General features: G+C 41.5%; 1 protein-coding gene across 18 annotated transcripts in view; it reads right to left on the minus strand.

The window, feature by feature from the left end:
* dmd (dystrophin) overlaps positions 1 to 13,377 on the minus strand; it is a 272,939-nt gene extending 259,562 nt beyond the window's left edge. For 10 of the 18 annotated variants that reach the window (XM_051428349.1, XM_051428362.1, XM_051428360.1 and 7 more), the window contains exon 1: positions 13,090 to 13,376. In XM_051428349.1, coding sequence (XP_051284309.1) covers positions 13,090 to 13,171 — 82 coding nt within the window. In that variant the 5' untranslated portion in view covers positions 13,172 to 13,376. Of the gene's footprint in view, positions 1 to 13,089 lie in introns of all 18 variants that reach the window. The other 8 variants (XM_051428359.1, XM_051428367.1, XM_051428355.1 and 5 more) reach the window with 2 other exon arrangements.
* Positions 13,378 to 13,724: the final 347 nt, after the last annotated feature.

Below are 13,724 nucleotides of genomic sequence, written 5' to 3' on the forward strand. Positions count from 1 at the left end.
AAAGGATAATCTTGTTCATCTCACATATTAAAGTCTATTTCCAATTCCCTCAGTTCTGTTGCTGCTAATATTCCTGCTAATAATCGCCTTATTGCAAGGTGTACTGTTCTACACTTCAGACCATCTCTAGCCACTACGATCGCGACTTTCTGCAAGAGCTGGCAGAACTTCCAATCAGTGTGTGGTATAAGAAAAAGGTTGGGTTGAATTGTGCCGCCCAAAGGCGTCGAAGGCCTATTGATGAACTTGGAAGACTAGAAAAGACATGCATGTAATCATTTCTGCACGCAATCTAATTTCTATACTTTAAGGGGGGGAACAGAGGTGCTATTTTATACAGCAAATGGCATATTTTTAATAATGACTGTCCGTGATCTATGATCGATGGTCTGGTTCAACGTCATTGTGAGATGCAAAACCAGAATGAGTAAGAGCTTATCAGCATGAGCGTTGTTTTTTGTTTTTGTGCACTAAATTGCAAAACTCATATCATAGAAGCCATGGGTGGGATATGGAAAATACATCATATTGTTGTGCTTGTAATATATCAGAGAAAAACAAAAATCACAAACAGGTGAGCAGAATCTCATTCACGATCCTGTGTGGATGATAAATAATACATCAAATCCTGTATAGGTTTTGCTTGTACGCTGCAGTCTTCTAATATAGAGGTTCTGCACGAACACACCTGCTCTCTAAGGTGGTATATTTTGATGTTTGTCTTTTTTTTTTTACTTTTCTGAGGTGATGCTTCTGAGTTGTTGTAATTAGCAATTTAATTAACACTAATATTACTTTATGCTAACATTCATTATTTGGGGGGTTCTGTGATTTAAAGCTTTTTGGTATGAGAGACTCATGGAATTTGGGGGGTCAGTCTAGCTGTCACCTCTATAACTGTTAGTCAAGACCCTTTTCCTCATGTCCTCACTGGTCTTCCATTTTCAATAAACACCAAGAAGTTTCCTTTTAGATTGTACATTTCACAGATGTTATTTTCCTGTCCTGTTGCACTTTTCCATCATTAGTAAGCGTGTTAGCAGGATCACGAGGAGCTGTTGCTTTTAGAGACTTCGAAAGTGGCAACATAGGGGGAGCAGAACGGAGAAAAAGGAAAGTGTGTTTAGCCAGTGGGAGCCTTCTCACAGCGGTCTACATCTGGTGAGTCAGGATGCCTGCTAACCAGTTCAGAGACCCACAAAACATCCCACAAACCCTCACTGGTTCTCATATTTAGGAAACACAAGCTTCAAAACATACAATCTCTCTGTCACGCTCTCCTTCCTGGCAGCTTCTTGAGTGCACTGTCCTCCAGACTTCAAAACTGTCATCATTTTTCTTTTTCCCCTCTCTATTCCTCCATCTTTTCTAATACCCTGTTCCTGCATCTGGTACAATCTTCCTCCAGGCCTCCTGCTTCTCCGGTTCTATACCTCCGAACCTCTTCATCTCTCCATCCAAGCAGCTTTGGCAAAAACAGCTCTCCCCCTCCTTCCCTCAGAATATTCTCCTGCAACTCGCCCTCCCAATCCTCTGGCCTCCTTTCATTTTTTTCCCCCCCGATACCTCTCCATTCCTCCATCCTTCCCTCCATCGTATCATCCATTCAACCTTTCAACCTAAGTGGCCCTATCTACCCTCTGGCCATCTGTCTCAATTTCTCCCAATTTTTCTTTCACTCCCTTTTTCTCATCTGTATTTTCTAAATCATCTCTCCCATTCCATCTTTCCTTTCCACAACCTTGTGACACCATTTCAGGGAGCAAAAATGAAAAGAACATTGCTGACAACAGTTTTATATAAAAAAAAGGGAGAGAAAGGCGTGAGGAATAGAAGAGACTCGCTGCCTTTGTGTGTGTGTCAGAGGCAACAGTATGAGCAAATAAAAGAATGAAACAACAAAATAGAAATGAAAATCAAGAACAATAGAGAGACAGACAGCAATACAAGAGGAGAGAATACAGAGGAGAGATACTGGGAGAGAGAGAGAGAGAGAGAGAGAGAGAGAGAGAGAGAGAGAGAGAGAGAGAGAGAGAGAACAAACAGGAGAGAAGGAAAAGCAAATAGTGGAGAGAGCAAAGGCCAGATTGAAAAGTGCTCAGTTGAAACTGAATCGGGCCAGCTGTAGATCTATAACCTATCGAGCTGTGAGAACACATATAGAAAGAACTCACTAAGCTGACACACAGACATCCATTTAGGCATGCATGCTTCTCTAAACAATATTTTTATGTTGGCAATGTCTTCAGTTCCTCTCAGCCATACGTTTTAGCATCTTTCAGCTCACTGCTTTGGTTTTACAGCCCATGTGTTGTGGTTCCCTCCCAAAAAATAAATGAATGCAGGTTTAACAAGACGACGTTCTTTTTCCCTTTGACATGAGAAAAAAAAAAACATGAATCATTATTATGCAATCAGTTCATAAAGCACTGAACTGCCAGAAGATTTTTAATGTGAAGCAGCCGCAGGAAGCCTTGAGTAAACATAGTTGAAACAATTAATTGAACGACAAGAAATGAAACAATGTTTGGCATCAATGCTAAACAGTGAGCCTCATAAAATAACTGTTTTGTGTAACTGTCTTCTTTTTCCTGTGACCTTTTATGCTTTAACTGCACATACTGGTCTAAAATGTCTTATATGGATAAATGTGTATATGTAGGTCAGTTTGTGTATAATATTTGTCAACAGTTATGTGTAAATTATCTACAAATTGTTTTTAATTTAATTAAATGTTTTTAATGTGGACTTTTGGAAGAATAGCCAATGAGCTGGAAGAGATCTCAATAAATCAAATCAGCCTGATGAATGCCACTTGTTCATGAGGAGGAGCGTGTTTATAGGATCGAATCATTCAATCGATGCCCCCTAACTGCTAGATTATTAGGCTACCTGTACTGTTCCATTTGTGGGTTTCATTCACGATAATGTCATACAATAGGAAAGAAATCACACCATGGAGCTTCAATTCCTGCTGTCAGCGATCAGCAGATAAAAACATTACGTATTTAGCGGTGACAGTAGTTGTATGCTTCATTGCAGCTCTGTAACGTGATAGAAATAAAGATGCGGCAGTCTGACAGGAAGTTAGATGCTAAAAAAAATGTCTTGCTGAAGAAAAGCAGAACATGATTAAAATGGGAGACGGTCATGGGAACGCGACAGCCAGGGACGATTGAGAGAATACTCGATTACAGGTGAAGTTCCTCTGAATATATTATATATTATATATATATTATATAAAGACCCCGAGGCAGCTGCAGAAGTGGGAGGAGTTTCAAAGTTATGATATACATATTTTTTCCTTTTCTTGACTTTGGTAACACGCCTATACTCCAAATGAATTAGCATTCCTAATTCAAGCAAAGTGCTTTTCCCCTGGTGAAGAAAGGCTTGTGTGTGTGAATTTTGTCTGTTAAAGAAAGTAAAAGAACATTGTTCTCGCTCAAAAGTGCAACTTAAGAACAAATTTGTTCATACATGCATTGAGCCCACTGTCTGGTTCCAGCTCCTCAAATGTGCTCTCTGTTCTCCTATAATTGTAAATTTCATATAGTTGGGTTTTGGACAGACGAAACAAGCAATCTGAAGACATCAGAAATTGTGATGAGCATTTTATAGATTAGCTGACAATGAAACTAACTTGTTGCCTGAAAACAAGGCATGCATCTATTACTTTATTACTTTTATGACTTTTTTCTGCAGCTTTCAAATAGAGCAAAAGAGCCCTGAGAGCCCAGTGAATATACAGTTTTGCAAACACACATTTGCCTGCATTAATGTATATGCATAACCCCCCCCCCCCGCAGAATTCATTGAGATGAGATGAAGGAAGCCGCTGTTCTCACTCTCATGCAGTAGGGCACTCACACCTACACTTAGGATATACTGAGAAACGCAGAGGCATTTTAAATTCTTGGAAAGAAATCACTGCAGGTTTTAAGGCAAGTGTTGAGAGATGCACTCGGAAAAGGGAGACGCAGCAGGAGTGCAGATGGAAGGCGATATCACTCTTTTAAATTAAACTTGTCCCTCTTTTCTGCATCTTCCCTATCTCCCTCTATTTTACATCATTTATTTAACTTAGCTTGTTATTTCCATGCAGAGTACAAGTCTGAAATGAATAATCTGAGAAGCAAAGGTGTATTACTTTAAGGCTTTCTACCTCTTTTTACCACTTTATGTGCATGGTATATGATTACACACCCTAGTGCTGTACATATTTTATTAGTATTTCTCTATTGTCTGTATTTTCTGGTAGCTTTTTATTTTGTTATGCGACCTTTACCCCAGTTTGTAATGTCACTATCTGTCTTTTGTGTTAATATAATATAAATAATTTAATATTAAGAAACAGCAATTGGCATTTTTATGTGTATGTCTTTGTTCACTGCAGAGATCTGAACTAAGATCTAAAAGTAGACACTGGTGGATGGAAAAAAAAATTCTTTTTAGACACATGGTTGTCGAAAATTGTTGTCAGTTTTGAGTGTGATCAGGAACTATTTTGATCAGTCAGGCCTTGCCGAGGAGAGGTGTGCGTGCAAACTTATTTGTATTTATCACACAGACCCACACAGCATTGCAATGGACAACATGCATGACCACATAATCACAGCCATGAAAAGCACAGACCGGCTTGTACATAACCAGACACATATCAGGCGTTTGTACAGTACTTCTATATTTGCGAGGGCCTTCACTGACATAATCCATTCCACAGCCCCTAACCCAGCAGGCTTCAGACAAAGGGAGAACGGGGTATGATGTACAAAAAAAAGTTCCCAGCTGGAATCGAACCATTATCCATTATGTTGTATGTGCCTTACTCATTTTGCTATCAAGGTGACCCAAAAAATCTCTTCTTTTATTCTTCACACGACTAATTTTATCATTTTTCATGTGTAGAACTGAGTGCAACACAGTGGAGGTCTTCAAGGAGAGACTGTCCGACTGTTTCAAGCATTAGCCGGGGTTTGATTAGACCTAAAACCTTCATCTTCCAACAGCCACATTTTAAAGACTCTTTTGGGGCATTTTATTAGATTGTCCACAGTAAAGAGATGACAGCAAATAAAGGGACAGAGAGATGGGGACTCACATGAAGGTGTTGAGGTGGGAAATGTCCGGTTCTTGGATGAACCAGTATACTGGTTTTAATTTCCTGCATGATATGAATTTTTCATTTACCATACCTGTTTTTATCCTGTCAGTAGAATAAGCCACTATAAACCTATATAAAAGGCCCAGTCATGAAAAAGAAAACAAAGAATAACGTGAGGCACCTTAAAACTGCCAAAAAATACTGTAATACACATTTTTGGTCATACTGCCCAGCAGTAGCTTAACCCTGAAGCACACTGGGGCATCCCCCCCAAAGCGATTCCAAAGTGAGGCTACCGGATCATCCAAAATGTCCTCAAGCCATAAAACTCCCTCTACTGGTCCTCACAAAGATAGACACACAAGAGCATACACACACACACACATATATTTACCCAGAGTGTGTGATACTGATGCAGCAGGCAGGATCAAAGTAGAGCTGATCTTATTTCTCAATGTGTGTTTGATGTGCTGTCCTTGTAGGTCTTCGTCTGTCTGAATGAGTGAGAGTGGGACGTGCGTTTACATGCGTGTGCAATATTATGCAAAAGTGACTGCTTGATCTGACTCAAGCTAATAACGTGTGTTTGTTTGTGATTTATTAATGTAACGAGCCAACAGCGCTCACCTTTTTACGATCCTCCCAACTAATCCAAACCCAGTGAGGATTCTGATCTTGGGCCTAATGTTAGTGGATCAGATTTAAGACTCCCACCCATTACCTGGCCCCCACTTTTGACGCCGAACAAATCACGCAGATATGGCGTCTTCTGATGGCACCAACTGCCGGCTGGTGATAATAATGGAGCCATGACGCATCAATTTTGCAATTGACTTCAGCCCAGCGTGACTCTTCCTCTGACCTGATTGATCCCCGCTGTGAGCCGTTGGCCCACTTCCATGAGAATGGGGTGCAACCTGATTCTGAAAAACACACCCTGTTTCCCTGACATGACTCCTCCTAACCCAAAAAGGGCTTTTGTGTGCGCAGATGTGTGCGTGCTCGTCTGATTGAGCAGGGAGGGGGGTTCCTCTGGGACCCTCGACTGCCAGACTCATTACAACATCCCCACACAGCCTCCTCCTCCTCTGGTCTGCAGCGACCCAGAAACTTCATGTGGGTCAGATCATGCACTGAACCCTCCACTCCATCCTGACTGAGAGACAGTGTGTGTCTCCCTATTCCTCGCCACTCACTCATTTATTGTACCACCCATTCTTTTCCTCCCTAAAGAAAACAACAGCTGCCTTTCTTCTCCACCATCTTTCTTGTTTTGTGTTTGTTTTCTCTCTTCTCTCTCTCTCTCTCTCTCTCTCTCTCTCTCTCTGTTTGTATCCACCCAACCTGTCTCTCTCTCATACAGAGCCAGACTCAAATCTCCCAAGAACAGGCGGATCTGTTCCCACACATTCATCTTCATTGCCAGTAGCTCATAGAGTCTCTCTGAGGACAGCTACAAAGCCAGCGGCTGCCTCTGCTGCCATCTTCTGTCCATAATTGTCATTACTTGATCAAATAGAGCCACTGAGTGTCATCTAGGACAGGATGGATGAGTCTGTTCTTGCTTTAAACAAGGCCCTGCTTCATGTTTATACCTGCTGCCTACGATTCTCAGTCAAAATCAGCCCGGGGAGGCAGCAGCTCTCTCTCGTTGACTGTCCCTTCACCTCCCTGCCGTTTCCCCTTCTGTGTGTGGATTGCTACAACGTGGGGAAATGGAATTAGGGTTGAAAGTTTTGTTTACAATCACAAAAAGCAAGGCGGCAAAGAAACCCCGCCAAATAGCAGCGTAGATGTTCCTCAAATGAATACGTGAAACAAACAAATACTATAATTACATCTTGTTGTAGCGGTTGAATGGCACCTGACTGGAGCATTAGTGCCACCTACTGCTTTATCTCAATGAACCAACCCCCAATATTCACATAACTGTGAGTATATATGCAAAAGTCCGTCAGTGATTGATTCTGATTTCTGACAGAGGTAGACAAAAGCAGCTCCCCATTTTTCCTGCTGATTAATTTGTAAATGTAGCCCCACAATATAATGTTATATTAAATGATGCTTGGCCTTGGATCTAGCACTGTCAGCAAATTCTCAAGTGAGCTAGTAATCGATAATAAATAACTGCATTGTCAAATCCAACTGGTTTTATGTTGCATAGTTAAAACATCTTTAAATGTGTTGAAAATATTTAGCAGTTAATGTTTGCTATCCAGGAAAATAAACCTCAAAGCTGTAACTGATTATATATTTTTTTACTTTTTTCCAGCATTTGTTTCCAACTTTTGGTTACATGTTCATTCCTGTAAGGCCTGTTTCTATTACCTCAAGCATTCTACCGGCTTCAAAATTTAATTTCCCAAACGGCGTTCCTTCAGTCAGGCTCGGAAAATTAGTCATCGCGTTGTTTCAGTTTCATCATTTCGCTGAGTTGGATTCAACACGACAGGTACACCGCACAGCTGCTGTTCTGTCAGCTCAGAGCACAGTGTGATGTTTGACAGGGTTCTTGTTTGTTTAGTTGTTTATTTGTTCAGTTGGTTAACTGTCTTTTTTGGTTAGTTTGTTGTTTGAAGAGTTATTTATCTATTTACCTCTTTGGCTAGTTAGTTCCATGTTTCTTTTGCTAATTATTTCCTTTTTTAGGTCTTCATTGGTGGATTTGGTCTTTGGTTGTTGTAGATATGCAAACAGGAGGGTAAAATAATGTGTGATTTATTATTTAACTGTGTATTTCTTTTTCTCTTCCTATACTTGGTGCAGAATGGCCGTTTAGTAAATGCAAAGTGAAGGCTGATATTAACTGGAAATAGGGAACTCTTCGTGGTGTTGCACTAAATCGTCCCCAGACACAGCGGCTGAACTCAGATCAGTAACTCCTCCTGTGCTGCTGACAGATGAGGTTAAGATTTAAAAGACAGACAGGCTGATCCCAAAACAGCGCTGAGGGACAACTTAAATCCCTGAGTATTCATTCACGGCTTTGTGTGTGCCTTACATAGTATTTTTAGAGTTTTACTCAATGGTGTGTGCATGTCTGTGAGTTCTTGTGCATTGCATTTGAGCTCTGTAACTGGCCTGACTTCACAGGGGGGTTTCTAACCAGAAAGAACAAAAATAACCAACCATTAGTAGAAAGAACCTACATCAGGAGGTAAAAACAATGAAAGCTAAAACGTAGTGATAGAAATGAACGAGTAACAAAGGAGGAGGGTCAGTTATGATGTCCTGGCTAGTGGACAGAAGGCGGCACCCGCCACTGGGCCAGAGCAGGAAGAAACAGATCAACAAGTGGGACAAGGAGAGAAAGCAGAAGAAGAGGTGAGGGGAAGGAAAGAGCAGGGACAGATCTAGAGGGGTGGCTAAACCCCAGTTTAGTGTCACATGCTTTCAAATTTAACACATTAATTTAATTTAATGATCTGACATGGCCATATTTTAGAGCAAAAGTTCAATGCCTTACTAATGTGCCACAATAATGTCATGTTTTTAATTCAAATATCTAATTATTGATATATGTGATTGTTTGTGATTAAAACAGCTTATATTTCTGCCTTAAAGTCTCCATGCCGCCTTCTGGCCACCCTGTTAATAATTCACTAGATCCGCCCCTGAAAGAGAGAAGAGGAGAAGTGGAAATGACAGAAGTGATGTAAAAGGAAGAGACACAAAGAGAAAACAATGAGAAGAGAGTGAAGTTAAGTGAAATGGGGAGATGTGTAGTGAAGAGAAGAAGTGAAGAAAAGTTTAAGTCAAAGGACCAGATGAGGTGAAGAAGAGAAGTGAAAAGAAGAAAAGAAACAAAGAGAAGGGAAGTCAAAAAGTGAGGAGCATAGAAGTGAAATTAAATGAAGTCAAGAGAAGTCAAGACAAATTACATAAGGAGAAGTGAAAAGAGAGGTAAAGAAAGGAAAAGTGAATAGAAGTGAAGTAAAGAGACAATTTGTTTGTATGCAAGTTATTCATCCTGACCACAGGCCCTCTGAAGAACCCTGCTTTTTCTGGGTGGGCCCACTGTTTTGCATATTACACAGGGGTCCTTAGGGTGCGGTTGTCCACAGTAACGCCTGAATCTACCTGCCTGTCTGCTCCAATCAGGATTAGCGTCCAGAGGTCTGTGCCTAGGCAAGGAATGATGGGTAATACCGAGGTGGTTATAGACCTGCGGGGTGCAATAACGAGGCAGACATGGCTACATATGCAGAAACACACACAGACGCTCCCCAGTCTCCCACACCCGATGAAAGGTTGTCAATGTTGATAAATTCTACCATTTTAAAACCAATCTGCAAAAGAACACAGACCCTCCCGCGGCTTCACACCCACACACACAGCCTGCAGTAGGGATAAATCAAGTGGGCAACATGTCATCGGCTGCATGCCTTCGTGTTGCTAGAGGGGGTATATTAGACCAAATTGCCAATCATACTGAAAAATGCAGAACCAAGGAAAAACTGTCTCTATCTATCTATAGACCTATCCATCTGTTACGAATGATCGCAATAAAAAATAAAGGTTACAGTTCTGCAAATGTGCGTGCACATCCGATATGTAAAAAGCAAAAAATATATATTTCCATCATAATCTAAATAATATAAATTGACGTTTTCCGTTGCTTACGCACTGCGAAAAACAGTTGTTTGTGTTGTAAACAACAGGTGCTGAGGAGAATGAAGTCATGCAATGGAAGGTCGTGACCTTCTGAACACCCTCAGCACTTCTTCAGTGAATTTGCCGCCGACTGTGTGCGGGAACCTTTGCAGAGAAAACATTTAGGCAACTTTATTTTAAAGGCCCTGAAAACCTGTTGCCTCAATCAGCTTGTTACTCTGAGTGGCGGGGTCCTCCATGACTATTTACTGCTAACTTTTTGGTTATTTCAGAGTGATTTTTCTGTTTATGCCACCTTGTGTGGGTTTTACTTGCTGGTTTGAAGTGGGTGGGGCTCGGTTGGAAAAAGGTGATGTAACAAAGTAATACAACATTCACTAGTTCAAGCCTGTCAAATATAAAGATTTGGTGTTTTTCTTTGTCTTATGTGATTAGTAAGATGGCAGTCTTTGGGTTTTTGGATTTTAACAGACATGTTTCACTATTTTCTGACATTTTATTAATCGATTAGTCAAAAACAAGGCCAGTAGTCAAAATAATTGTTTGTTGCAGCCCTAATGTGGTCAAAAACTTTTACAGGTTGTTTATAAAACATATTACAATATAATAATTTACAAATAATTTCTTGAAGGTTTCCAGGAAAGAATTGAAGAATTGAACCCATAAAATAAAGCACAATTTGACAGCTTTTTATAAATGCAATTTCAATTTGCGCACTAAGATGGATACGTAAGACCACACACTTTAGTTTGTGGTATGTTAAATATCTGGAGTGGGGCCCTTTACAGCACAGAGACAGACAGCTGGATTTAGCTGCTGACAGACAGTCCAGTCATACAGTGAAGAACAAGTTGGGTGGTCAAATATGTCAAAGAGGAAGACGAAGAGAGAGTAAGAAAGCCGAAAAACTCTGAGAATATATAAAGGAAGCTATACAGAAGCTGATGTCAGGGAGCAGAATTAAGCAGGGAGTTTTTAGAGAACGGAGGAAGAGTGAGATGTAAATAGACTGGAAAACAGAGAGAGGGTGTGGAAAAACTGAAAGCAAAGGAAAGAGGGAAGTTGGAAAAGGGGGAGTGAGAGAAAGAGAAGGCGGGGGCATGGCAACCACCCACACTAGGCTATCTGACACCGCGCACCAGTCTGCCGTCAGGCCAGCTGACCGCTATTTCCAGCATGAGATGACCCACCAGCTGTACCGTGGGGGAGTGGGCGAGAGACACGCAGAGACAAGAGAAAGTGAGAGTGGGAAAGAGAGGGAATAAGGGCTTTATTTATTCATTGAAGCTTTATTTAAGCAGGCAGGTCAGTCAAGGAAAAGAGTTATTTACACAGACAGACCAGGAGAATTCACATCCTGAGGAAGAAGAGAGGAGAGATTACCCGTCGCTGTTTCTGTCTGAATTAAGAAAACTTGACCCTACTGTCCATCTGTCTGTCTCAGTCAGTCTGTCTGACTGCCCCGTGGACCATTCCAGGTCATCCAGTATTTACAAGCGTTATAACAGGAAATAAAACCTCCGCGGCCTCTAACTCATCCCAGCAAGCTGCGAGGGGGTTCAGTGTCATGGTCACGCATCACACAAACAACACTTACACCCAGAACATTTTTAGCCCTGGGTTTGGCTTGGTGGGAAGTTAACCCGGTCGTTTAGTTCTCAATTGTTGTTGACTTTAAATCGTCTATACCTTAGTGTATTGGTCCAAAGGCATAGGATAGTTAATGGGTTAAAAGGACATTTAAGTTAAATTTTTTTATAAATTAAATTTTTTTTTTTAGAAACGAACCAGCTAAAAGATTAGAAAACAAGATCATCCCATCACAGGGAGGGGCAGCCTCCGTTTTACACTGCATGCCTTCAAGGTCCTCTGTGATTTATTTATGGCTTCACAGTAAAAATATGTTTACTCAAGTATTTCCACGTCATGCTACTTGACTTCACTACAGCCACTGTTTTTGTTCTTATAAAATACAATGCTTTGTTAAAGATCAAACAAGCGGGCATTTTACTGCAGAATGAGGACTTTCACTTTTTAAAAACTCTTGCTGATAACTTGTCATCGGGGGTTATTTCAGCTTGAGCTTGGAGACAACACATTTTAACAGAAAGCCTTGAGATTCGGAGTTTTGACAGCGGCTGTTTGCCAGGCAGAGGGTCTAACGAGGAGGCAATATTGAAGTGCACTATGGGAAATGTAAGATCCAGTGTTTTACTTGGCACAAAAAAGTCAGGATATCTTGTACACGTTTTTTTTAAATCTCACAAGTTCACCAACTTTATGAAAGTTTAAGACTACATCGCTTGGGTTTAAGCTCGCCCACCCACTGTGGATTTCTTCCTTTATTTAGTGGATACTTAACTAGCTAAAGATCCTCAAACTTTATTTGCCAATTTAAGTTTAATCCAATAGTGAATTAACCAAAAGATATATTGTGCATGCATGTATATAGCATAGATGAAAAATGTAATCAAATTCAGCCTCATAAATGACATCTTGTGCATCTGTAGCTGCAAGCAGACTTTAATGTGTTCTCTCCCACAAGCACCGAGTCAAGAAAAACATTCTGGAGGTCACAGGCATCAGCTGTTTTTAGATTTGATAATGCCCTGTAAAGTGTCAACATCCTCCTTGCAAGAGGAAGAAAGAGTGTTCATGGGAAATGCAGTTCAAACGCTGACAACACCGTGATATAGAAGCTGCAAAGTCTTTCAGTCAAATATGCACACAGCAGCTCTACACTCGCGTAATTTGACAATGTCTAAAAGTAGCCTGCAACTAGCACCTTTAACATTCCCCCAAAAGCATTAAAAATGATTATAAACCACTGTGGAATAACACTTATACAGACATAGCATTGTTCTCTGTCATATTAAATATATACGCTTAATTATAAACTCTGATAATAATCACACTTCAGCCTAATTAATAGTAAAAGGCAAGTTCCCCCATCACATCTGCACCAATCAACAGATGGAGGCTTCAGAAGGTGCTGTGCTTCAAAAGAAAGAGTCAGATGTGGAAAATATATCACATCATTCCTATTTTAGAGTTTTCAGCTGCCTCCTGCATCAGTATGTTGCAGCTCTGGCACTTGGAAGTCTAACGGAAAAGTTTGTACTGGTGTTTGAGGTGTTGTCAGTGGTATTGAGCATCCTCGGCACTGTACAGAGGGGTCTTTAATATCACACACACAAGCATATGCTCTCTCTCTCTCTCTCTCTCTCTCTCTCTCTCTCTCTCTCTCTCTCGCTCTCTCTCTCGTGCACAGATCGATACACAGCAACTCACACACTCCTGGCCTCATACACACACACACACACACACACACACACACACACACACAGACTAAGGAAGCTTTGATCTCCTACCGGATCGACACTTGATGATCTCTCCAAACTCGTCCTCTGCCGGCTCATCGCAGTAGTCCTCGGGGCGCACACCCTCCGCCATCGATAACACAGCACCGGGTGTAAAAAAGTTATATGTGAAGGAGGGAGGGAGGGAGGGGGGTAACTAAATGAGCAGGTTAAATCCACCAGGAGGAGGGGAAGAGACCCAAAGTACAAATCCAGAACCAACGGCCAGAGGTAAACGGTGTGTGGAGACAAGAAACGAGCTCCGGTAAAGACGGGGAGGACGAGGGCAGGAGGAGGACCGGCCGGGTCTGTCTGTCAGTCAGGGGCCAGACGGAGCGGAGCAGGTGTGTATGGGGGTGGGGGGGAGGGGGGGGAGCATTCCCACCTCTAAATAGTAGAATGCTTGGAGGTGGCTCTCCGTGGGCCCCCGTCCCGTTTGGCAGACGCCATGCGTAAAACCCGACACTCAGTGGACGCATCAGTGGACGTTTTTTTCCGCACTGGGGCGATGATGTATGGGGCAAAATATCAAGGTGAGTCAACCGTGGAGTTAACTTTGACCTCCTGTGGGTGGTGGTCACGTGACAGGCCACAACCAATATAGACACATTTCTATGAATGCATCATTCCCCCCCAATATAACCGCG

Source organism: Dicentrarchus labrax, unplaced genomic scaffold (genome assembly GCF_905237075.1).
Source record: "Dicentrarchus labrax unplaced genomic scaffold, dlabrax2021, whole genome shotgun sequence".
In the NCBI taxonomy this organism is placed as follows: Eukaryota; Metazoa; Chordata; class Actinopteri; family Moronidae; genus Dicentrarchus; species Dicentrarchus labrax.